At 34.4% G+C, this 24,678-nt stretch overlaps 1 protein-coding gene across 2 annotated transcripts in view; it reads right to left on the reverse strand.

Annotated features, from left to right (window-relative positions):
• Positions 1-207: 207 nt before the first annotated feature.
• ERAP2 (endoplasmic reticulum aminopeptidase 2) overlaps positions 208-24,678 on the reverse strand; it is a 39,497-nt gene continuing 15,026 nt past the window's right edge. For both annotated transcript variants that reach the window (XM_079145868.1, XM_079145869.1), the window contains exons 7-20: positions 22,173-22,286; positions 20,835-20,966; positions 20,478-20,609; positions 17,903-17,971; positions 16,753-16,928; positions 14,169-14,248; positions 12,974-13,157; positions 8,238-8,394; positions 7,587-7,771; positions 5,231-5,392; positions 4,577-4,717; positions 2,610-2,691; positions 1,054-1,915; positions 208-1,021 (exon numbers count right to left, since the gene is read on the reverse strand). In XM_079145868.1, the coding sequence (XP_079001994.1) occupies positions 1,772-1,915; positions 2,610-2,691; positions 4,577-4,717; positions 5,231-5,392; positions 7,587-7,771; positions 8,238-8,394; positions 12,974-13,157; positions 14,169-14,248; positions 16,753-16,928; positions 17,903-17,971; positions 20,478-20,609; positions 20,835-20,966; positions 22,173-22,286 (1,758 nt within the window). In that variant the 3' untranslated portion in view covers positions 208-1,021; positions 1,054-1,771. The remainder of the gene's footprint in view (positions 1,022-1,053; positions 1,916-2,609; positions 2,692-4,576; positions 4,718-5,230; positions 5,393-7,586; positions 7,772-8,237; positions 8,395-12,973; positions 13,158-14,168; positions 14,249-16,752; positions 16,929-17,902; positions 17,972-20,477; positions 20,610-20,834; positions 20,967-22,172; positions 22,287-24,678) is intronic.

Consider the following 24,678-nt stretch of genomic DNA (forward strand, 5'->3'; position numbering starts at 1 on the left):
ACCATTGACTTATTTCACTTAGCATGTTATTCTCCAATTCCATCCATTTATCTGCAAATGCCATAATATATTCTTCTTTATGGCTGAATAATATTCCAGTGTGTATATATACCACAGTTTCTTTGTCCATTCATCTGTTGAAGGGCACCTAAGTTGGTTCCACAATCTAACTATTGTGAATTGAGCTGCTATAAACATTGATGTGGCTGATGAATCTACATCGTGCACAACCATAGAAATGAAATGATGTACCCCATTTGTGTATAATAAATCAAAATGCAGTCTGTAGAAATAAAAATAAATTAAAAAATTTTAAAAATGCATCTACATGTACTGCAGTAATATGGTATCTTCTCTCCAGTGCCTCTGTGATTACAGCTCCACTTCATTAAAAGTGACTTCAAAAGCCAACCCTTGCTGGGTTCAGTGGCATATGCCTGTAATCCCATCGCCTCAGGAGGATAAAGCAGGAGGATCCCAAGTTCAAGTCCACCTCAGCAACTTAGGGAAGCCCTAGGCAAGTCAGCAAGAACTTGTCTCTAAATAAAATATTTTTAAAAAATATTTTTAGTTGCAGATGGACACAATATCTTTATTTTGTTTGTTTAGTTTTATGTGGTGTTGGGAATCAAACCCAGTGCCTCACACATGCTAGGCAAATGCTCTACCACTGAGCCACGACCCCAGCCCCTAAATAAGATATTTTTTAAAAAAGCAGGGAGGGAAGCTGGAGATGTGGCTCAGTTGTTAAGCACCCCTGAGTTCAATACAGGGTACCAAAAAACAACAAAAAAAGTCAGCCCTTGAGGCTTTTCACAAATGTGAGGTTCAAGTCAGTGGGACCCACTGGCTTCCTTGATTAAATCCTCACATTCCATTTCTAACAATCTAAGATTTGGTGACAAAGACTGGATTCTTGATGTTTACCCTTCAAGTCTATATCAGATTTTCCATGAATGGTAAAAATTAAATGAACCAGTTGAAGCTGAGTCTAAGATGGGGAGAGTGAGGAAAGACAGACCTGAGGAAAGACAGACCTGAGGAAAGACAGACCTTTGTTTTTTAATGGATTAGCTCTTTCCTTGGAGATAAAACTGGTTGGGCAAACTCCAGGACATTAAGCAAGGTTAAAAATTTTAAAACAACAACACTAAAGCAGAAAAACAGTGGCCTAGTGTAGGGCAGTGGAGAAGGCAGCATCGAGCCTAAAATATGACAGTTGCGTCCTTAAGCATATGTGTCTGATCTCCACTTATTCCCACTATTCAGATTTTTGCTTTTAAACAAACTAGTAAACTGGTCATCCCCCATCCAGCGTCATACATCTGTCAACTGAAGATGATAGCTGAGAGCAGCAGCTACGTTGGTGGCTTTTTTTTTCCTGCTTCTCTATTTGATGTGGTTTTGTTTGTTTGTGTGTTTTATTTGTTGTGTTTTAGATATACATGACAGAAGGGTATATTTTGACATATTATACACACATGGAGAGTAACCCATTCCAATTAGGATCCCATTCTTGTGGTTGAACATGATGTGGAGTTACACTATTTGTGTATTCATATATGAGCATAAGAAAGTTATGTCTGATTCATTCTATTGTCTTTCCTATTCCCACCCTCCCTCCCTTCCCTTCATTCCCCTTTGTTTGATATTTTGAGACTCCCCACTAGTTAGACAAAATGTCCAGAACTGTGCCTTGAGCTTTGCAGCTTTTTTTTTCTCACTTCATGCAGAGGAAGCCTGAGTCTGCTGTTCCCTTTCTGCTGACCATTTAAATATTAACTAGTAGCCAAGTTCTCAAAGTGGGAACATTCTTCTCCAGCCATTTAATATTTTTGGTTATGGTTTCCAGGACAATTTGAAAAATATCCAGATGTGATCCTTGGACCATAAGAGATTCAAAGAATAGTTTCACCTGAAAAAATGTGCAAGAAAAAAATTACGGGCATGGTTCATAAAAATACTATTTCTTCAAAGGATTTCAAAACAGCTGGCAAATTATATGCACACAGGTGCAAGCATTTCTCTACTAAACTGTAAAAGATTTTTTTTTTTTTGGCATAAATGTTATTTTTCTTCATCTTCAAACAATAAAGGCAAGCAGAAATTATAGATGCTTATCTCACAAGGGAGCACACTGTGGGTAATGAAGTTAAGTGATTTATTCACAGAAGTCACAGAATAAATGGTGAGCTGGAATTTTAGTTCAGGAATTCTGAATTTGCTTAAAAGACACATTTAGTATTTCTTATGAAAAGAAGATATAAAACACTCAAGTGCTTTTGAAAAGGACAAAAGTAATAGTTTTGTTGAAAACATAAATAGGTACATTTCCACATTGCAATATGCACTCCTCATCATCATACAACACTGATGAAATAATACAAAGAACTCATCTGTCAAATGAATTTTCATTTCAAATGCTATGAACACATATTTCTTAAAATATGTCAGGTTTGCATTGCATCCCTCCCATTTGCTTGTGATGTAGCATTGGAAAAACAACTTTTTTAAATAAAATGAGAACTTTAATCATATTGCACTTAAATTTATTTTCAATCCTACAATCTGCACATTTGTTGTTAGTAGTAGAAAGTCACAAACCTCACCTCTTGAAATTCATCCTTGGAAGAAAAGAGAGATGCTGTACTAGAAATGATGGTTCTCATGGCAAATGAACCCAACTCAAATCTGAAAAAGAAAGGAACCTCACATGTATAAGTAATGGATACACTGAACTTATGTTTATTATATCATATGTTATATATAAATTATGAAATATTAACAACTGTGTAAGTTTGTGTATTACAGTAAATACTATTAATTACTATAAAAATAACTCATATTCATTTGGTACAAGCCTGAAACTAAGAAATTGACAAAATTCAACATAAAATGAAAATGTTGATCTGGCATCTTTGCCAAATATGGTTAGATTTTTCAGAAATGCTTATGTTTAAATTTATGTTTATATTTAAAGCAATCTTCTCTTTATTTTTGGTTTAAGTACCCCACCAGTAAAAATTTTTGAACAAGAACTTACATATACGTATACAGATATGTATATATAAATGTATTTATATATATTTATATATATATTTTTTTCAGTGCTGAGGATCAATCCTAGGGCTTGCACATTTAGGCAAGTGCTCTACCACTGAGCTATACTCCCAGCCCCCAACATACATATTTTTATTTATGAATTATATGTTTATATTATGGTATGGTTAAAATATTTAAAATCATGTTATAAGAAACAATATAAAATATCTTTATGTAATTTATATTATATATAACTTAATATATAATTTATAAATTTAATTTATATTATATAGTTTAACAGGTTATAATAAATGACAAACTATTTAAAATATGAGATAAGAAACAATATATGTAGTGATATTTTCTTTTTGCAGTATATTCTTTTGCATACTTCCCCATTCCATTTTGGATACCATTGTATTTAAATATTATATTTATTTGGGCAAATGTTTTTTGTTTGAATTCTCATTTACAGTCACAGACTGCATTCTTCATCTCAGTTTTGTTTAGAGACTTGTACAGGTTAAAGTGATTCATGCTGAGAAAGCCCAGCACAGACAATGGCTCCAAGCCTAGGCTCTACATGTGGTCGAACAGGAGCACAATCTCCAGTTACAAAGGAAATCCACGGCATTGCAGAAAATGTCTGATCATTTTAGAGGAAGATTGACAATCAGAGAAACCCAATGGTTCATGCAGAGTCTTTAAGGAAATCTTTTTTTTTTTTTTTTTTTTTTAAAAATAGTTTCTGTTTGGAATCATGAGGACCAGTGTCTACACTCTGAAGGTCCAGGGGAGGAGTGCAAATGGGGTTTGGGTTACACAAAGCTGTCTTTGAGGACTCTGAATCTTTCATCTCTAAAAAGTAAGAGAGAAGAGGACACTGGAAAAGCTACATTAGAGATACTGATACTAAAATAAACAAAGCAAGTGACACAGCTCTCTGATTCAGGATATTTTCTATATAGCTCACAAGTGGCATTTTGGATTAGGATGGGAGGGCTGAATGCTCTAGAAGAAGGTGTGTGTGTGTGTGTGTGTGAGATGGGGAGAGAGAGAGAGAGAGAGAGAAGGAGAGAGGGGCCATCCTGTACATTATAATGAAATCTAAATTGTTCTTTCTGAGAGATAATATTTAAGCCCAGGAACAAAGTCATAAGCTCTAGTGTTCCCAAAAGTTGTGAAACTTCATAAAAAACTCAGAACCAGCATTGGAGAGGACTCCAGTTTTGGAGGGGGCCAGGGTAGATGGGTAGATGACTAGATTTAACTCAACTTATACTTGCTCCCAGCAACTCTTTGCCTGGGATGAATGAGTGAAGTGTGTTTCTTGTTCTCTTACTCTCATTTCTCTCCTTTACACCTGTACAGGATAATTGGAGTGAGTGAATTTTAAAGCCAGTAGATTTCATTGAAAAATTTGAGTGGAGATGATATGTTTTATATACTTTTATATACACTTGATTACACATGGTTTTAAGTAACAGAGACATCTTCATGAAAGAACATACATTGGACTTATACAAATACTAACTTTTTAAGGAGATCAGTCCAATTTGCTCTTACAAAATTCCAGGCTAACTGCTGACCCATTGGATTTCTGGCAATTGCATGAAGGAGAGCTGCCAAGTCCTGTGTCTTAATAACCTTTCCTTCCATTCCAAGTTCAATTAACCTAAAGAAATAAAAATCATTTGTTTTTTTCATAGTAGATAATATGTACATAGACGTTAACTTAGGCTACCAATACAATTAAAACAATAGAACAGAAAGAGGCATGATAAAACTACAATTTCCCAAAAATGATAATGAATTTTCTCCTGAATAATCATTTTAAAATTCCAATTAAACATTTACTTTTTAACAGCAGTAACTTTATTTGGTAATTATTTCAAAGATTTTTATTAGTATCTTGTATACATCTTATATGTAAGAATGTATTTTTACAATATTTTTCCTCCAAAGTGCTAAAAGTAAAGCATGCAATTTATCTAGTATCATGATTAGTAACAGAAGAATGTCTGTTTACTATTCACATTTTATCAATATATATTTTTGAAAAGTAAAGTTAGAACCATTCAAATTTGAATTCAATGATTTCTATACCTTTAAAATTGGTGGCTGCAATTTTAGTGACTTCACTGAATTTGTGTCAGCTTACTTTTAATGGTTTAGTTGATGAACTTACTTCACCAGTTTTTCCTGATGCCTGCTCGTTGATAACGCATACAGAATTTTGTTTTTCTCAGCACTTGACACTGACAGTTCATATTGCTCCAAAAGATAATTCCATCCTGCTGTCTTCTGAGCACCCACAGAATATACTATCTTTAAAACATCTGTTGGAATACTGTAATATTAAGCAAAAAAGTAAAAAAGAGTTTTATGAAATAAAAAACTTAATTTTACAATTTTAAGTTACCATAACAGATTCACTCCTGAATTATTTCCAGTACTTGGAGTATTAAAACATTTTTCTGCCAAGTTCTATGAAAACATTTTATGTAATTTTACTTTGCATATTATTATGTTTTATCTCCTACCATCAACAAAATGTTCTCAAGCAGAATAAGCATAAATTTTAACCTACTCTGAGATAAAGTAGAAGATATAAATTTGGTGTAAAATAATATAAACAAAAAGGAATAAAAAAATGAAAAAAATTAAAAAAGAAAGTCGTGAAATCAATAAATAAAAAATTTCTGATATATGAAAACACTGATTTATGCAAATTAAATCAAATCATATTAACCTTTATTGGTGCTATATGACTTTTTAAAAAATGACTACTTTATACTTTAATTTTACATTAAAAGTACTTTTTGATATCTGAGGGTTGTTTGTCAGCTCTAGGTTTAGAGAATTGTAATTTAGCATAATTGATTAGGGCCTCGTCATTTTGCAGTCTAAAATTTATAAGATGAAATGATTATTTTCTGTCCTCCTAAAGAAGACACATAATTTGGTTTTTTATTGCTTTGAAGGGTATTAACCTGTTTTAATCTAAATCGTTATATAATTTTCCACCCCAAATATAAATAGATCAACAGTAACTGGTAAATAGATGGTTCAGAAAAACTACAATACAGAGCAGTGGGGAGGGGCAGGAAATTTGTATTTGTCATGAATCAACCTTTTGGTAGGGATAGCACTATTTTCCTTATAACTTATTTAACTGTCAAAACTACCCAGTGAGAGAGGTCTTACCCTGAAATTTTAAAAGTGGAAATAATTCTTGGAAAGTTTAGAAAAATGTACACAAGGTGACATAACTATTTTGGAGACTGGATTGAAATATTACTTATACCAGTTTCTACTGTACCATGTGTACTTAAATATCCCAAGTGCCATTTGAATCATCAAATACAGATTTAAATTATAATCCACATTGCTTTGATTTTAGTGTATTTTAACTGCATACATTTTTGAAAATTAGTAGAAAACACATTATAAGTTCCTTGAAAATAGGGTAACTGGTTTTGTCACAACTTGTAATCCTTAGCTCCTACAGCAGTGCCTAGCTGGCACATAGGAGATATGCAAATAATTATACTTTGAATTCACAGACAAACAATCAATTAATCTTTGTAACAAAATTCTTCACTAAGATTTATACTAGCAGTCAAGAAGTTTAGGAAAAAACCTACAATATTTAATTATGTATTTTTTTATTATAAGCATAATAAACTTTACTCAGAATATTTTCACAGTTATGGTCAACATGTGGACAACTCATATCTACTGTGGTTGAGTTAGTTAGGATCATGGCTCTCATAACCAGCAGAAAGATGGAATAATAATATTCAATTGGTGACATTTACATTTTTCTCTCATTCATAGAACACATTCAAACAAGAACAAAAAGAAGAAAATTACAAATCAAAAAGATATTTTTAGATTTTAGACTTGAATCCAAATAAGCATAAAAGTCCAAAATGAAGAAAACATCAATTACTTTTCCTGAAAGAATTCAAGAAAGGATTTCAAGAAGCTGGCTGAGATTTAGTTTTGGGGAAAGAAATTATAATAGCATATCACAGCAATTTGGTACAGAAATTAAAAAAAAATAATATAGATTGTGTTGGACAGAATTCAAAACTCACATCAAAAAAGTATGTGGGGTCTGATAGTACCTATGAGAGTGAACACATTCTTATAAAAAAAGCACCTCCCTCTGTTTTTGAGGTTCATCAAATGATTCCTGGTTTTAATTACATGTATATCTCTCATTGTTCCTTCTAACATCTTCTCATCTTTAAACACATCACTTTTTGAGCAGGGCTCTCTCTATTTCTATTCCCTGGTTACCTTTTAGTCACCATGCCAATGTATGTTACTTCTCCCCCACAAGGAGAGAAACTTCCTTCTCACAATATCTATTGAGCACTATACTATGTGGGAGCAGGAAACAGGGTGTGTAATTCCCAGCATGTTTTTATTTTCTTTCTGTCCTAAGAGATTTTATATCTAATGTCTTCCTTGATCAAAGACTTTTACATCAAAGTGAGAAGAACAAAGAGTAGGAATGGGAAGTCTGGATCTACTTTAACTTTCCACTGGATTCCATCCACTGAGAGAAGAGCTCAGTGGCCTTCTGGATGCAGGGAGCATGGCCCAGGTCACAGGCCAGCTTCAGGAGCAGTGAACGAAGCATTCTGTCCCAGGCTGAGCCCTCGTCGCTCCAGCTTTGTGTGTCAATCATTCGCTTAAAATACCAGAGAAGGTAACGCTGCAGAAAACACGAAATGGTTTACAGAGAGGCTAAATTTAGTTGTTACCACAGCTCTTTCTCACCCACCTAAAATGTTCAACTCTGAATTTTCTGAAAAACACAGAGCTACTTATCTTCATATTTTGCTTATCTTTTTCTTACTCCCGCCTACTACACCAAAGAAACTAATTTTGGGCATTAGAAATATGGCATTTCCTATCTGAGAGGGGACCATCAATTGATCTAAAAGGGGACCATAAATTAATATAAAATCACCTTTAGTAGCAATACTTTGCCCATAGAATTGGCTCTAAGAAAGAAAAGAGGGACATCATTGGGTGCTGGGATTTGACTGCACTAGCAGCCAGTGTCCTCAGTTTCACCCTAACTTAACTCCAAGGAGGTCACACAAAATACACTGAGCCTTTTTGATCCTCCATATACCATGTATTTACTTAATACATTTTTGGAAAATAACACAAACCTTGAGGTTTTCAGAGACATCTGAAATATTCCTTCTGTCCATCATATGGTATAATGATTCTAAATAACTCAGACCTTTATGAAGTATAGGGCTGCTTGTTTCATGTTGAAGATAGCGAGTCAGGTCAAGGGCTTTGTCCAGGGTCAACCTTCCTGCACTGAGGTATAAAGCAAATGTGGGTGATTTGTCCAGATCTCAGAGTTCTTAATATTTTTAATTATTGCAGCAATGTGAAAAAGAAAGCAATTATCAGAAGTCATTTACCATAACCAGACCATTAAATTTAAATTCTAGCTCTGATATTAACTAGCTATGTGATATTGGACAAATTACCTAACTCTCTGATCTAAGCTTCCTCCCTTGTATGAAGAGAAATAATAACAGTATCTTCCTCATACATTTATTTTGAGGATTGAATTCATATTTGGAAAAAAATACTTACAATGGTGCCTAGTCCATAGCAAGAAGATAACAAATAAAATACATATATGTTAACATTAATATTTAGTACCAAATAATGACATTTTTACATATTTGTCATTTTGTAATTGTTTCATTTGTGTTTCACTTGTTCCTTTAAGCAAATTGGGAGCTTTCAGGATGTCTTTTTCTTTTTTTAATATTTGTTTTTAAGAAAATGAGAGAAAACCTGAATATATTCTCTAGCTTCACTTATCTTTAGTTACTTATTTTTAGTTGACTTTAAAAATCACTAATTTCTGAGGTCAGGCAGCTGAATAATAAATAATTACTCTCCCACTAGCTTTGCAGTAGATAACATCTCAGATATAAGGGTTTTGATGATAATGGATGCCCTGGTTACTTTTCAGGACTTGAAAACCTTTTTGTTAAAATGTCTCACTTGGGCCTGCAGCAGATGTTCTGTGGGTGACCTTTTGATGTCAAGAGGTTGAAAATTCAGCCCTCAGATCATGCTAACACTGCCATTTTCTGTACATTTGTCCCATGAAGAACGATGAAGACTGACAACACACATGGATACCACGAATTGCTCTACCTCCAAGCACCTCTCCCTACACTGAAGTACATGCTGCACTTTTATCCCATCAATATCTATAAAGGTTATCCTTGGAGAAAGGGATTTGAGACTTGGGTCTCTCACATCCACAGTTGGCCACCTTGCAAACGAACTTTCTTTGCAAAAACTCGTTTCAGTGATTTGCAGTGGGCAAAATGGTATGGGCTTGATAACAAGTCTACCAGAAAAGTAGTGATCATTGTGAACAGGACAAATAAGTGTTTTTGTCTTACTTAGTTTCTAAAGTTACGTGTCTTTTTACATTTTCTTGCAATAGAAGAACAAGCAACTGAGATGTGTTCTGCAAAGGAAATAAACCATTACATCCTCTGTCTTGGAAAGTGATTCTCACGTGTGTTTCTGTGACGCTGTGATTTACACAGGGTCCTTAAGCCGTTCTTGAGAACATTGAACTCCCAGACTAAGCACCATCATATGATGTGGAACATTCCAGAACAAAGGATGTCTCTGTTGCATATTTTATTAACATAATGCCCTACATCCTTTGACTTTGGAAATTTAAACCCATTTAAAAAGAGAGAACAGAAACTAGAAAGAAGTAAAAATAAAAAGAGCCAAGTTCTGTTGTGGCCTTATTCTTCTTAATCATAATGACATACACCTTTAAAACACATTTATGGAATTTCTTCCAAAAATTTCATCTGAAGACAGAATGCTGAACCATATGCTCTATGATTTTGAGATCTGCTGTATTTTATAAGAAACACAACCACAAAATTTCACTACTCCTTGCCACATATGTGGGTATCATCAGATATGGAGCAGCTGATACCTTAGCACCAGCAATAGAAGGAAATGGCATTCTAGGGTTGCAATTTAATGTTTGACACATTAAAAACTAGTTTGTATGTTGCTTTATTTGTTGTTGTTTTGTTTTTTTCTTTTAAGTCTACCTAATTGATTTCTTACTGAAATTAACGCCATTACTAGAACTCTTCACTTTTTTATTTGCCTACTTTTATTTATTTTAATGTTAAAATATATTTATAATAGATCACTTTATATAGTTACTGAACAAAAATCCAGGTCTTTACCTGCCCCATCCTTCAATCAATTCACAGAATGTTATCTAAATGCTAGTTTAGCTTAAGGAATATACAGTTATCTAAGCACACATTTCAATCCAACAGGAAATATCTGCATTTATTTATTTGTATTCAATTGCAGTTAGATGTGAAATGGTACCATATAGCTGAAGAGTCAATTCAGGATTTCTTTTTAAGATGGAGGATTAAAGGAAACAAATACAACTTTTTTTGTAAGAAAATAAAGTTGCGGTTTAAACAATTCCACTCTATTCGGACAAGGTACATTTCAGCAGAGCAAAAATCTAATTCAGAAAAATATCCATTTCTGGGCTAAATTCTCAAAAGTAAACATGGTCGCTGTTTATTTCTTTTACCTCTAAAATTGAAGCTTCATGAAGCAGGGAGGGCAGAAGTATATATTACAGAGAGGGAATAGCAAGTAAAAATATTTAAGATCCATTATGAGAGTTTTTAATTCTTTCCTTATAGAGTTGGCTCTCCATATCTCTGGATTTCACATCCATGTATTCAACTGTGTATTTAGAATATTTGGGGAAAACTGCTGACCATAGACTTTTTGTTACTATTCCTAAACAATACAGTGTAGCAAATTTTTACACTGATTAGATATTATAAGTAATAGGTAATTTAAAGTGTACAGGAGGATAGGCATAGGTTATATGCAGTATTTGCAAATAAAAAGGGCCTTGAGCAATTGCAAATTTTGGTATCCAGGGGGGATCCAGAAACCAGTTTTCCACAATACAGAAGGTTGACTGTACTGTCATTGTAAAAGTAATATAACAAATATAAACATATCACAAAGCAATTGGAAATTAGAAATGGGGGTAGGGGGAGACCCATAATTTCATTACCCTGTACATTCACTAATAGCATTTTATAATAATTTCTTCGGTTTTATTTTCTCCATTGACTTTTTTCTATGTATTTGCAAATAATAATACACAAATTTACATTCTGCTTTTTTCCAACTCATATTTATGTTGTCAATTTCTCTCCTATTCAACACATGATGTTTTAAACAATTCCTATTCGACAACCTCAATAATGTTAACAGCTGACATTTACTGAGCATGTACTTAATGTTTTATCTGTACTTAATGTTTTATCTAATGCAATGTACTTAATGTTTTATCTAATGCAATCCTCAAAACCATCATGTATGTTAGGCATTATTATTACTGGAGTTTTAAAATCTACAAAATTTAGGCTAAAAAGGGTAAATAATTTGCTCAAGCTGAGTTAACTAATAAGTGAAAATGTAGTAGTTATTTAACTCTTCTGTTTTATTCCAAAACTTGGACTCTTGATTTCACTAATTTGTCTACCTAATGAAGAAAACATTATTGTTTTTCCACCAATGTGTCAATAACTGTAGATCTCTCCCTGCTAAGTTTAGACTACCAATAAGTTTTTAGGTTAGAAACAGCAAAAGGAAGTTTCTCACTACTTGAAAGATGGGATTTCATTTGTAGAGTTGTCAATATTCTTCTTTTTTCCTAGTTTTAAATTTTTAATCTATCTTTTCTGCAATCTGCTCAGAGCTTCTCTAAGCAGACAAAACTCCTTCAACTAGCAATAATCTACTTCTTAGCTAGCCTATCTGCACCTGCTCTTACACATCATGGTATTTTTCCTCATCTTGGTCTCCAATGTGCGGTGCCATTATGATGTTCCTGGGACCCTTAGGGCTCAGAATTAAACCTCACATAACTGGGGAAATCTGTTATACTGAGAAGCTTCACAGAAGAGATTCCTGCTAGTTACTTTCACTAAATTTGATGTAAATAAGCATATAAGGAAATAATAAATCACACTGAATAAAATGAGGATACTACAGTAATTCTTAGAACAGGAATACTCCACCTGATCCTCATTTTTTTTCCCCCAACTAGAGATCTTGTAACCTGACTTATTCCAAATACGATTTTGTTGATGATAAATTGAAAAGGACAGAAAAAAATTTGCCTTTCCAGGATAATCTAAAGAGGAATAAATGTAAACAGCCAATTCATCTTTCATTTCCTTATCAATCTCATATTGATTTCCAGACTGTAAGTAGAAAACTGAATGAATTGTGCCCTATGCTAACTATTCATTTACAATTATAAAGGTTAATACCATATTTATACATTTTCATTTTAAAAGATTATATGGGTATTTTGTGTAACAGCTATTACCATAAACAAATTTGAGGTCAAACGTTCAAGAGATTTGAAGGTCTATCATATCTGAGGGAAAATAGCCCACCATGTGCTATTTGACACTTTGGTGCATGTGATACCACAGGTATGGCCTAAAGGTAGATCATCCATTGCAGGCTCCTTTATGATTGTTCTGTGGGAATGAAGGTCCACAGTTGCCAACTCTCATATTTAAAAGAGATTCTAGAAGTCATAATTTTTTATATAAAATTCTCCACATTTAAATATGTTGGATTAAATTTATAAGCACTTGTTGGCTAAAATCCATTTTCAGTGGGTGGACCTTGGCTAGTGGCCAGTGTTTCACCTCCATTGAATTCCATATCATATGAATGATCAATATTGAACATTTCATTCTGAAATCTAGCATATCTGATTATAGGACAATTATTTCCTGTGAAATCAGATGAAATTTGGCATTACCTAACCAGCTGAAAGGCATCATGAATCAGACCTATTCTGTCCTTAGGTCTGAGAAGCGTGTGGTTCTTATTCAGTTGAGTAATCAGTTGGTCCCATCCATGCCCCTCATAGTGAACGAGGTAGTACCCATTTGAATCCACATTGAATTTTACCCAATTGGTTTTTTCAGTTAAGTCCAGAGTATCTAAGAGGAAGAAATTGTCATAGGCATTTCATTATCAACATAGATATCAGAGACCTCTCCAAAACTATTACTTTAATACTAACACCAATAAATCAATGAGAAGACAAAGCTTTGGAAGAAACATGATGTTCATTTTTATAATCCACTGAATGGTTCATTTGGGGAAGTGACCTTATTAAATAAAAAAAAGTTAATTCACTGGAATAGTACTACTGAATTTGTTCTGGAAAATAGTCTATACAGGTCTTACAGCATGTAAGAGCCCAGTGAACCAGATGAGGACCATAATTGAAATCTATATATAATCTATAGCTTCATTTATTGGTACCTTGTCTAAAGGGTTAGTTACTGGTCATTGAAATATGTATGTAGATGTAAATTGGTGATCCATTTGTTTAATTTTTATTATGATAATAAAAGGTCTCAAGTTGAACATGATGTTATAATGGAAAAACTAAATTTTTATTGGCATTGAGAGATGAAATTAAAATTATATCATATTTTTTAATATGGCATACATTATTCTAGGTAGTAAAATTGCATTATAGGCCTTTCAACAAGTGTGTGTGGTCTAGTCCTCATTCAAAATTAGATGAGAAAATTAGAACTCAGGAGGAGTTAAGTTTCTGAAGGTCACACATCTAATAAGTGACAGAGTGAGGATCTGAATCTATGACCAACCCCAGAACAAATGCTTTTTCCTACTAAACAGCCTTGCTTCATGCGTCATCCACAAAATTGATTAGTAGGTATTAAGGAACATAAGATAGGAGTCCTCATTTCTTGATATAAATTCAAACTAACTCTAATGTTAAAAGCACAAGAGAGCTTACCACTGCATGAAAAAATCCAGCCTATCTGAAGAGTAACTTTAATGAGAATGTATCAATAAATGAGAACTTCCCTCAAACATAAATCTTTCAATATTAGACTTATTTATAATATCTTTCCTCCACAAAAACATGTATATTTTTAGCACTGAGATACCTCTTTGGCTAGTAAGTTCATTACCTGTCTTTGATTTTAGAATGTGTCTATGAATCATGTTCGAGGAACTGGTGGAGTAGGACAGTGGGATGTGCCACAGGAACCTGTATTGAAAAGTAGAGGGTCACAGAGTAAATGAACGTTCATTACAGTTTTCACGTGGTCAGACTCCAAAGAGAGTAAAAAGCACTGAAGCACCCACCCCTCACCCCTATCAGTGGCCTTGTGAAATGTTCTGGCTGTGACTAGTGTATTCTTGGGTACACAAAAATTTCTTTCATGATGATTATGTAGGAGCAGCAATATATAACTAGCTGAACTCTGCCAAAAGTACCTGTGTCATTTGCTGTCCAAATCTCACACGATAACAAAGGTTATTTTGTGCGAAGAAAAAATTACCAATCTTCTTTTTATATTTCCAAAACCTCTACAGCCTGATGTTGATTCAAATAACGAAACCAAAGCTCTAGGAAATCCTTAAGAGGTAAAGAACTCACTTAAATCTGATTTTTCACTTATCTTCTTAATCACTTCTCTAACTGCTGAGTGGCTGCAAGTCTGTGACGACCAGTTCAGAAAAGCTAAGCTCAGAGAACAGAAAAGCAGAATGGATTGGAGGTCAAGGCCTGTTACTTTTCAGTGGCCTTACCATAATAAATCACAGAAATTGACTATTTTCTAGACTAATTTTTTAGCAGCTTCTAGAATTCATTTCCTTTCTTAGATCAAGACAGCTTTAGTAATCCTACCCATGTAAAATCATGCGCTTGATAACACCAGCAGGTATAAAACAGGAAGCAATACACTAATGGGAACAAAATCTACCAAACTATGCTATGTCCATGCGTGAATATGCCAAAGTGAATCCAGCTTATATGTTTATAATGCACTACATAAAGTAATAATAATTATAGAAGGGAGATAGGTGGAGTTGAGCAAATGAATGGGGAGAGGAAGAAGGGGAAGGAAAGGGAAGAGGGCAGGTACTGGGGAATGAGATCGATCAGCTTATGTGTATGTATGAATGTGGCATAATGAATACTAGTATTATATATAACTAAAATGCACCATTAAAAAATTAAAAATAATAAACACCATGTAAAATATAAATGTATACTAGCTCTATCTAGTAAAGATTCAGAAGAAACGGCCTACATGTTAACACAGAGTACAGATGTTTAACAAACAAACCTGCCATCTTTACCTAGAAAGGTAAAATGGACAGATGAATTGCCAAGAATTAACTGATTGGGATTTGTGGATAGGTTTTGGGCATGGAGAAAGAATAGTACCTCTTGAGTTTGGATAACCATGAATCAGAGGGTAATAATTTTATAAGAATCATTTAAATATTGTTCCAGATGGAGGGAAAATACAAATCATATGTGTGTGCAGAAATATGCAGATATATACATATATATTTGTTATTCTGGGTAATCTGCGGTTTTCAACTCTCTCATGATATTTTGAAAATTTACAAAATTGTGACTCCTGCTTTCCCAACATTGAATCAGACATTAAATTTCCCAGACTGTTACTAAGTTTTAAGTTGCCTAAGCTCTGAGGTTCATACTTGAGAAGAACACACAGAAAAGGGGAAAGATAGGGGTGGGGGGAAAGGAAAAAATAACAGAATGAATCAAACAACATTACCCTATGTAAATTTATGATTACACAAATGGTATGCCTTTACACCATGTACAGAGAAATAACATGTATCCCATTTGTTTACAATAAAAAAAACCTAAAATAAATCTTGATGAAGTGAAAAATAAAAAAAGAAAAGAAAAGGGGAAAGATGTGCACACAGAGAAGCCATATGAGAATAGTTGTTGGATTGGCAATATGTAACTGATGGAACAAAAAAGAAAAATAACACATATTTTTATGTGTTATAGACCTCCCTTTTCTTCTTACACTCAGAAAAATTCTAAAATTGATTATTATACAGCTATATCCTGAGCAAAAGATAAAATAATTAGAAAAGCCAGCACAGGTTAATGTAGATTATTTCATTTTAAATTAACCTCATTAATCTTAAAGATAGGACTAATAGATCAGAGAAATGTGGATGGTATTGATGTCACTTGATTTCAGTGAAACCTTTAACAAGTTTTTGCAGGAAAGGCTGGTGAACAAGATGATAGTGTGGTTAATTGAATTTGCCTTCAGTATTATCACAAATATCATATGTTTTCAGAATACATTCATAGACTATTGCTGAAAAATAAAAGTCAACAGGAGGCTTACATCTAATTTATCACATAGGAATATCCTTTCTCTAATGATAGGAAGCTTAGCTGTCATAATTCTTAGGTGTTGGCCAGTCACTCCCAGAAGTCAGTGTAACATTATAGAAACATAACCAACTACTCTGCATCAGAACTTAGGCTCTGAAAGCAGCATGGAATTTCTAAGAATGGAACTGTCGAACAAAGCCATCTGGGCCACCTGAAGCTCTTTAAATTTGTTATCAAGGCTCATTTGGGCCTGATTTCTATAAAGAAATTGTATCCTGCAGAGCTGTCAGAGAAATTGGGAGAAAGTGAACAGAATAATGAGCAAACAGAGATGAAATAAACTAGACCCAAAGAAGAAAAGTAGCCACCTTTCCTGCAGGGCCTTCCATTCAGGGTCCTCTTTGAAAACTCCCTTCAGAAAGCGCTCCTGTTGTAGGCTGAGTGAACACCCATCTTGTTTAACCACCACCAGGGGGATTCCTTTCTGGAGAGTCCATGTAGTCATCATCTCTTTGACCTCCTTCTTTTCCTCCAGAAAGGCAAGCTGAAATGACAAGAGACTTCGGTAACTCAAGAAGAAGGGGAGATTCCAAAGGGAGATCGGAAGTTTCCATCTCCTTGAATGTCAGAAGCAAGGCTCAGGGAGGGAGACCAGTGGAGGACTCATGCCGGTATCTCAGTGTAGGCAATCCTGGTCACTGGATTGGGACAGGCCACCCCAGGGCCACCCTCTGCAGGTTTCCTGAGTGGGGGATATGCAGGGGAGTTTGCAGGATTAACTGGAAAAGCCAGCAAGGAAGCAGCTGAGACTGGAGCTTCTCTCTTGCTCCCTTTTATAAAAACAAAAAGCAAAAGGTCCCTCTCTGTTGTAATAACTGGAATGCCTGCAGAGAGGCTTAGAAGGGAAATGTCTGTCTTTAGGGGAGCTTCAAATATTCCAATAGAGGTGTACTGAATGCAGAGTGAAACCTTCAATTTCTGTGCTTCTTATATGGATTTCTGATCACTGGATGATGCTGAATCTTTCTTTAGAAACCATGACTTAGATTACCATGATTCTTAAAAGAAATAAAGAAAAGGAAAAAAAAGTTTGCTTTTCCTCCACAATGAGTTTTTCTCCCTTCTGCAGTACTTTTGTAGCATCCAAAGGTAACAAACAAATAAGATCTCAAGATAGACAGGCAGACACTATTTCCAAACCTAGTGACTTACTTGTTTTGGCATTTTTTTAGAGCCTAAGGCATGCCAGCACAGTAACAACCACTCAAAAGAATTTTGAGCTATTTTTAGTGAGCAATGTGGCTGTGGGAAAGCTGAATTAAAACAACAGAAATATAGTAATAATAGCATCAATGCCCTAAAAGGCCTGACCATTCCTTCTCCAGTAAGCTTTGTTTCCAGGAAAATTGTGGAGTCTGTCTTCCTCTCCAGTTATTTAAAGGGACAGGTGGGCCGTTCTACATGACCTACTCATTCCAGGTCAGGTGATGGATCAGCTCTTTTTTCCTCTGTACTTACTGTGTCACTTTTCACCTGGAAATCAGAATAACAAATTCCACCAGATGTAAAATCACCTTCTAAACAACTCTAGAATACAAGAAAAGAAGCACTGTCATTTTAGGAGTTGATCATTGGCTGCAAATGTGTAATAGACATGAGCAGATATTTATTAGCAAGCTATGTGAAAATAGAATGCATCTAGACATCTTGATGAACATGAAAAATTAAAACTAGGTATCTTTGTAGTGATCAAAGAATAAAAATGCACAAAAGTTATTATTTTGTGTTGTGTGTGTAATTTCCCAAAAAGTTCAATGTGGTCAATAACCATTTTAAGAAAGAATAAATTTGTTGAACTTTCCTTTGTTTTTTTTTCCATTTCCCCTGGGAAGGTATTATTTTATTTTTTCATTGTGCATTTTACTCATGCACCCATTAAGGAGGCAGTGCTGTGTAAGACTAACTTTCCCTACAATACTGCAGGTTCTTTAAGAGTGGGAGAAACATCTGCTCACTTGGATGTTTCTATGATGACTACCACAGTAGCATTCAGTGGGTGATAGTAAATTTTGAGCTGAATGAGATTGAAATGAGATTCAAGGAAATCATGAATTTGGCAAGTGACCTTTGAATATCCAGTGGTCAGTGCTCTAAGGGGAAGGGCAAATGAAAAAAATGAAATAAATAATAAGGTTCTCAAGAGCTATTAAATACACTTATGAAAAAATAACACCAAAATTCTGATTCTCAAGTTTCCAATGACATGCATTGGATTTGACTTTATGTAACACATGGTAAGATATTTTCAGAAATTTATTGTTTTCAAACCAGAATGCTATTTGGCATCAGAAGTTAGAATCTAGGACCCTTAGGAGAAAGTTGATGGTGAACTTTTCTGACAACTAAGAAGTCCCTGCGATGTAAATGAAAGAATGAATATTGAACTTCAGTCAGAAGACAAATTTTAAGTACTGACTCATGACTTCGTGACCATGGTCAGGAATTTCTTCTTTAATATTAGTATTCCCATCTCTAAAAGTGGGGTAAGTATGCCTACTTTATTTTTTAAGAAGGTTACAAGCATGAAGTGTCAAAAATTAACAAAGGAGTGTTCACAGCTGACCCAAAATAATCCTGTAATTGCTGCACAGATTTCTCCTTCAACCCCCCCATCCTTCAGGACGCACACCAAATGACAGATTCTTTTTTGCCAGAGAGAGGCTAGGCTGATTTCTACACTTGCACATACATGGCAAAAGAGGAAAAAGAGAGTGATGGGAAAGAAAAGCAACATGGTATTGACACGTTTAAGAGGAATCCTGGAGAAAGAGCATCTGGATCATTGGCAGGAAGTGATGCAACTGGATACTAAAGAACATTTTTTTAAGTATTATCAAGGACTGTGGATTTCAATACATTTCATCATTTTCAGGAAATGCAAATAAAAGGATTTCAGTTACTTCGAAAGAATTTGTGGGATTTGTTTCTTTGACCACAAAATGACATATAAATTATGATCATTTGGGATCTCTATATGGCACACACACACACCACACACACACACAATAAAGGAGAATGCACATGAAAGTGTTTTTAAACTATGAAATGCTGTGGAAAATTTCTAGCAACTTTGTTACTTCCTTAGAATGCAAATGCTTATAAAAATGAGAAGACTTCTGCGAACATGGCTTAGGTTCTTCTACCTATAGGCACAAGTTCTCCCAGTCCAATTATTCCATAATTTTTTTCTTTGCAGTAGAAAATGTAAAAAATACTTTTAAAAGTATTAGAATCATCTGAGCTGTGTTCTGCTTTGCCTTTTCTATGAGTCCCAAAGACAAAGAGATCATGAGTTATTTAATCCATTATTAACTTTATTAATCACTTTTGTATCAACAATATTCTAGGTGCCATAGTGTTGAAAAAATAGGCATTATTCATGTTCTTAAGCAAATTACTATTACTCTTTCTATATCCATATACACCAATAACAGAGAGTATTGTTGTGTGAAACAGCTCATAAATGTGTTCAACAGAGAGGCAAACCAATGAGGGCTGGAGTAATCCATAGAAGGAGGCAAATTCTCAGCTGGGTCTTGAAAGTTGCATAGCATTTAAATTGTTGTAAAAGGGAAAGTGTATTTGAGGTAGCAAGGGCACTAGAAACAAAGGTACAACAATGCAGGAATGGAGCAGGAGTTCATCAGCAGGAGAATATTAGTTTCATGCAACAAAAAACGCTTGTTGGGGAATAAAGTAGATAGGTAGAATTAAAACTTAAAAGTTGGCCAAGAAAAGTAGGTGTTACATGGCAGGGATTGTAAAGTCACCAAATATTTTGGAAGAACAGGAGATAAAAGTGTAGGGAGGAAAACCAACCACAGCAAGGTCAAAGAGAGAACCCATCTCAGGGTGGCATCCTGGTCTAGTGTGCTGCCATAGAAATTAGAAAGGAGCTGCCTACTAGAGATGCTGACAGCCTGCCAAGTAGGAAAAATGTTGTTGATTGACAACACAGCTACTTATAAACCTTTGAGATTATCCTATAACTTTTTAGATTTTACAATCTACTATAATTCAGCATAGGACTTACATTTGACAGACTGCTCCACAAGTCATCATTCTTAGCATTTTTATAGCTGAACTTCTTTAAGTAGTGAATTACACCTTCCTGGAATTTCTCCTCACCCAGAAAATCCTTGAGCATATTCAAAATGCAAGCTCCCTTTAAAAAGAAAAAAGCAGAAAGAAAAGAGATAAAGAAAAAGGTAGTATGATATGCTTTTAAAGCAAACTTAAATTTTATGGAACATGCGATGTTCAAAAATGAATAGAAAATAAAAAATTAAACAGGTAGCAGTAACCAAGCATTAATGGTTTAAATGTTGACTTTACAGTTACTTTATTTCTTCTGAAAGCAGAACTTCTACCTGCATATGACATTTTCTACCTTGTTATAAGAAACTGCATCAAACATTTCCTGTATTTGAGTAGGAGTTTCTGCTGGTTTGGAGATGGGACGGGATGAATTCAGTGAATCTCTTGTGATTACTTCATAACACACATCAAAAAAGTAGTCATCCTAAATAGGAGAGAAAACTTTTAGTTTCTAGTTGGCACTCTAATAGCAATATAAAAACACACTCAGTAAGAAGTTCTTAGAGATAAAAATTTGATCAAAATTTCTTGTAAGATGTTTCTTTCTCTTTATTTATATTCCCCTTTTGCCAATTCTCTACTTTAAAATGGTACAAATCCAACATTCCCTCAGACATTGCCTGAATGTTTACCATGTACCAAGCCCTTGAGTACAGAAATAAAAATAATGCTTTCTATTTAGTGTATACTTGTTGTGTGCTAGGACCATTATCTGCAATCCTTTCAACACTCCTGCAAGGTAAATAGAGGCATTATATGCATTTTACTAGTGAGAATGTGTGAAGTTTTGGGATTAAACTACTGATTCAGCATGTAGGAAATAACAAGAAGACCCTGACTTTGAATCCATATGTACAGGGCTAAATGTCTATCCAAAGAACCATTACTAACCCCACCTCAAGATGTGGATTTGAAAAATGATCATGTCACTACATACATTAAAAAAAAAAAAAAAAAAAGACATGCTTGCTGGATACTGTGGTGCCCACCTGTAATCCCCGCAACTCAAGAGGATCAAAAGTTCAAGACCAGCCTTTGCAATTTAATGAGACCCTGTCTCAATATTAAAATTTAAAATGTTTGAGGGTGTAAAACAAAAATAAAACAAAACCCTGCACTGCATGTTCCTCTGCACTGCAAAAAAATAAAAAAACAAAAAAACAAACAAAAAAAAAAAAACAAGTCCTTTTCTTCAAAGGACTCAAAGATAGTCCTTTGCACATTTTGGGGAAGCCCACAGGCCCTTTGGAAATGTTAGAGGAGTATGCCCCGAATCGTGTCCACTTCTGGTGATGTATCAAGAACTCTACACAGTACCCAGTAGCCATGGCAGTGCTGTTGAAGTATATGGACAGTGATATTTTCCTATATATGTTTGTGGTAGTTTGCTTTATGTTTGTTCTAGTTTGTTCTCTCTGTACTCTCCATTTGGGAGGAGGTGTTTATGCTAATTGTTTTCAACAACATTCAATGTTTCATCCAGATCTGTGATCTGTTTCACATATCAAAAACCCTGTGTTCATAAAATACATTGCTATGTAGTTTTCTCTTTAATATTCACTAAAAATTTTAATCCTAAGTCCATTATTCTTTAGGGTATATGACATGACACACAAAATTATGAACTTACAAATTGCAGTTCTGGATATGTAGCATTAACAGAGATAAGTTCCATGTATTTTGCAAAACCCTCATTAAGCCAAATATCATTCCACCATTCCATTGTAACCAGGTTGCCAAACCACTAGGAAGTAAAGATTCAATGTTATTAGAATTTAAACAATTTGAAAAAATTTAACGGTAGCAAAAAATATTATAGCTACTAACTTTTAAGAATTATTACTAATAATAATTATTACTACTACTACTAATAATAATTATTACTAATTAAGGCCTCTCCCTTATCTTTGCCACTGTTTTTTCTCTGCACAATTTCCTTCTACTGATTTCCCTGAGTTTTTCTTCTCACCACCATGTTTTTGCTTGTTTACTCTTTCTTAATTTTGTATCCTTCTTGCCCCTAATGCTCCAGTTTCCATTCTATCCATCTAACATTTCTTAGCTCTGATATAATATTGAGAAAGAGAAGGAAACATTTTTTTAGGAGTTTTTCTTTCTTGAACAATAAGAATAATCTCATCTTGTCTTTAAGATAGTGGCCACAGAAGAAATATGAGACAAAATGTCCTTGGCGAGGTCATCCTTTCATATTAAGTAGTAGGTACTTAAGAAATCATAAGAATTCATTTAGAATTCTCAGATTATTATAAAAATATTACTGATGATCAAATGTAGTCATTAACTTCTGACCTTGACTTCTACGGATTAATTTGGCCACCCAAAAGAATTTAGTTCTAAGATTTAAGATGTATATTTAAATAAAAGTGAATGATAAAATAATCTAAATAGAGATTTACTCTTGACCAATATTTCATCTGAATCATGCATTTTAAATATTTGTGTTCTTTCACATTTCATCATATTTTTATGTATTTAGCCTGTATGCACAAAACTGTGCTTCTCATATATGTATTTTAGGATTGAAATCTCCAGAAAAACCAGAAGCTTAAACAATAAGATTCTAAGACTTAGAAATGCCTTGTTACAGTTATGGTACAGAAAATGCTAGGTCTTTAGCCTCTAGAAATCTTCAGCTCTACTCCTTTTGTGACAACTCTCAGATAATTTTTCAAGTGGACATCAACCTTTCTAAGGTCATTTGTAGGAAAGGACAGGAAGTTTTCCTCAATTTGAGAATTGCTGAATATGGGGAAGCACAGATAGAAATGATTCTGATCACTTCACCAGCAAAAGTATTTTATTCATTCATTCAATAAATACCTACTGAGAATCTATTATGTTTCAGAAATACAGAGTATATACAATGCAGACACTGCCTTAATACAAATAATGGAGGTCAACCAGTAGACAAATAAATGCAGCAAAGTATTATTGGTGCTAAGATCTATGGCTTTGCTAGGGGCAGAAAAGATTACAGGATGAAATAGCCAGTTCTTTGGGGAGAACATGTAGGACACTTAGAAAATGAGTTATTTCCTGAGCTTTGCAAGTAGACCTTAGGTATGTTGGTATAAAAAAATGCAGGAGCAAAGGTGTAAGGGAGTATTCAGGAAATAATAGGTAGTCTAGGATGGCTAAAACTTTGGGTGTAGATAAGAGATGAAGCTGGAGAACTGGAGAGAGTCTGTTTCGTGGAGGCCTTGCATGTCATGCTAGGGACCCAATTGGCTTTAGGGAATCCTTTGCCATGGTTATACACAAAGGATGACATGGACATCATTGGGGAGACAAAATAATCAAGGCAAAAATCCCAGTGCCATCTGCTGCTTTAGCCCTAGATCTCTATCTCTGTGAAAGAGAAGCTGTTAAAGGATGGCCCAGAGGGAGGAGTAAGCCTCAGAAGTAGAGCTCTCAGACCATTTCCCCACAATCATTGAACAGCATTAGAAATCTCCAGACTCAGTTAAGTGCTTTAGAACTCCCAATGACTTATTATTGAAACACCTAAAATGGTCAGTGGGGAGATTCTGAACCAGAGGAAGCAGCTTACATGTTCTCAAAGTACAGCGCTCAGAGCATGGATCCCTGTGTAATGGCGATTGAGTACTTAGTTCAGTTACTCAATACCTTGTTATTATTTTGATGATCAAGGATGAAATTTAAAAGTTTTAGATAAGAGATTTTACCAGCTTCTACAATAAAATGATATCTGCCCATATGGCAACTTCCAATACCATTAATAATTTACTATATTACTTAGAGATTTTAGAAATAAAATAGAGTGGAAATGATCTCTGGTAACTATAGACCTAGTTGTACAGTTCCATACCGGTTGTAATACTTATTTTTCAGAGGTAGTAGTAATTGTCATTGTCTTTATTAATGACACATTGAGTGCTTAACGATATGATGGGCACAGACACCTTCTTTATGTATGACATTCACAAGGGTGTTATGAAGCAGGAACTATGATTAACTTCATTTCATACATCAGCTCTTGATGCAACTTCATATATACTTGAGCAACTTTATTATGGCCAAACAACCACAGGATCTAACTGAAGGGAGATTATTTGGCCCTAGGTTGCAATGCCAGGGAACCAGGAGAGATATTT

Source organism: Sciurus vulgaris (genome assembly GCF_902686455.1).
Source record: "Sciurus vulgaris genome assembly, chromosome: 6".
In the NCBI taxonomy this organism is placed as follows: domain Eukaryota; kingdom Metazoa; phylum Chordata; class Mammalia; order Rodentia; family Sciuridae; genus Sciurus; species Sciurus vulgaris.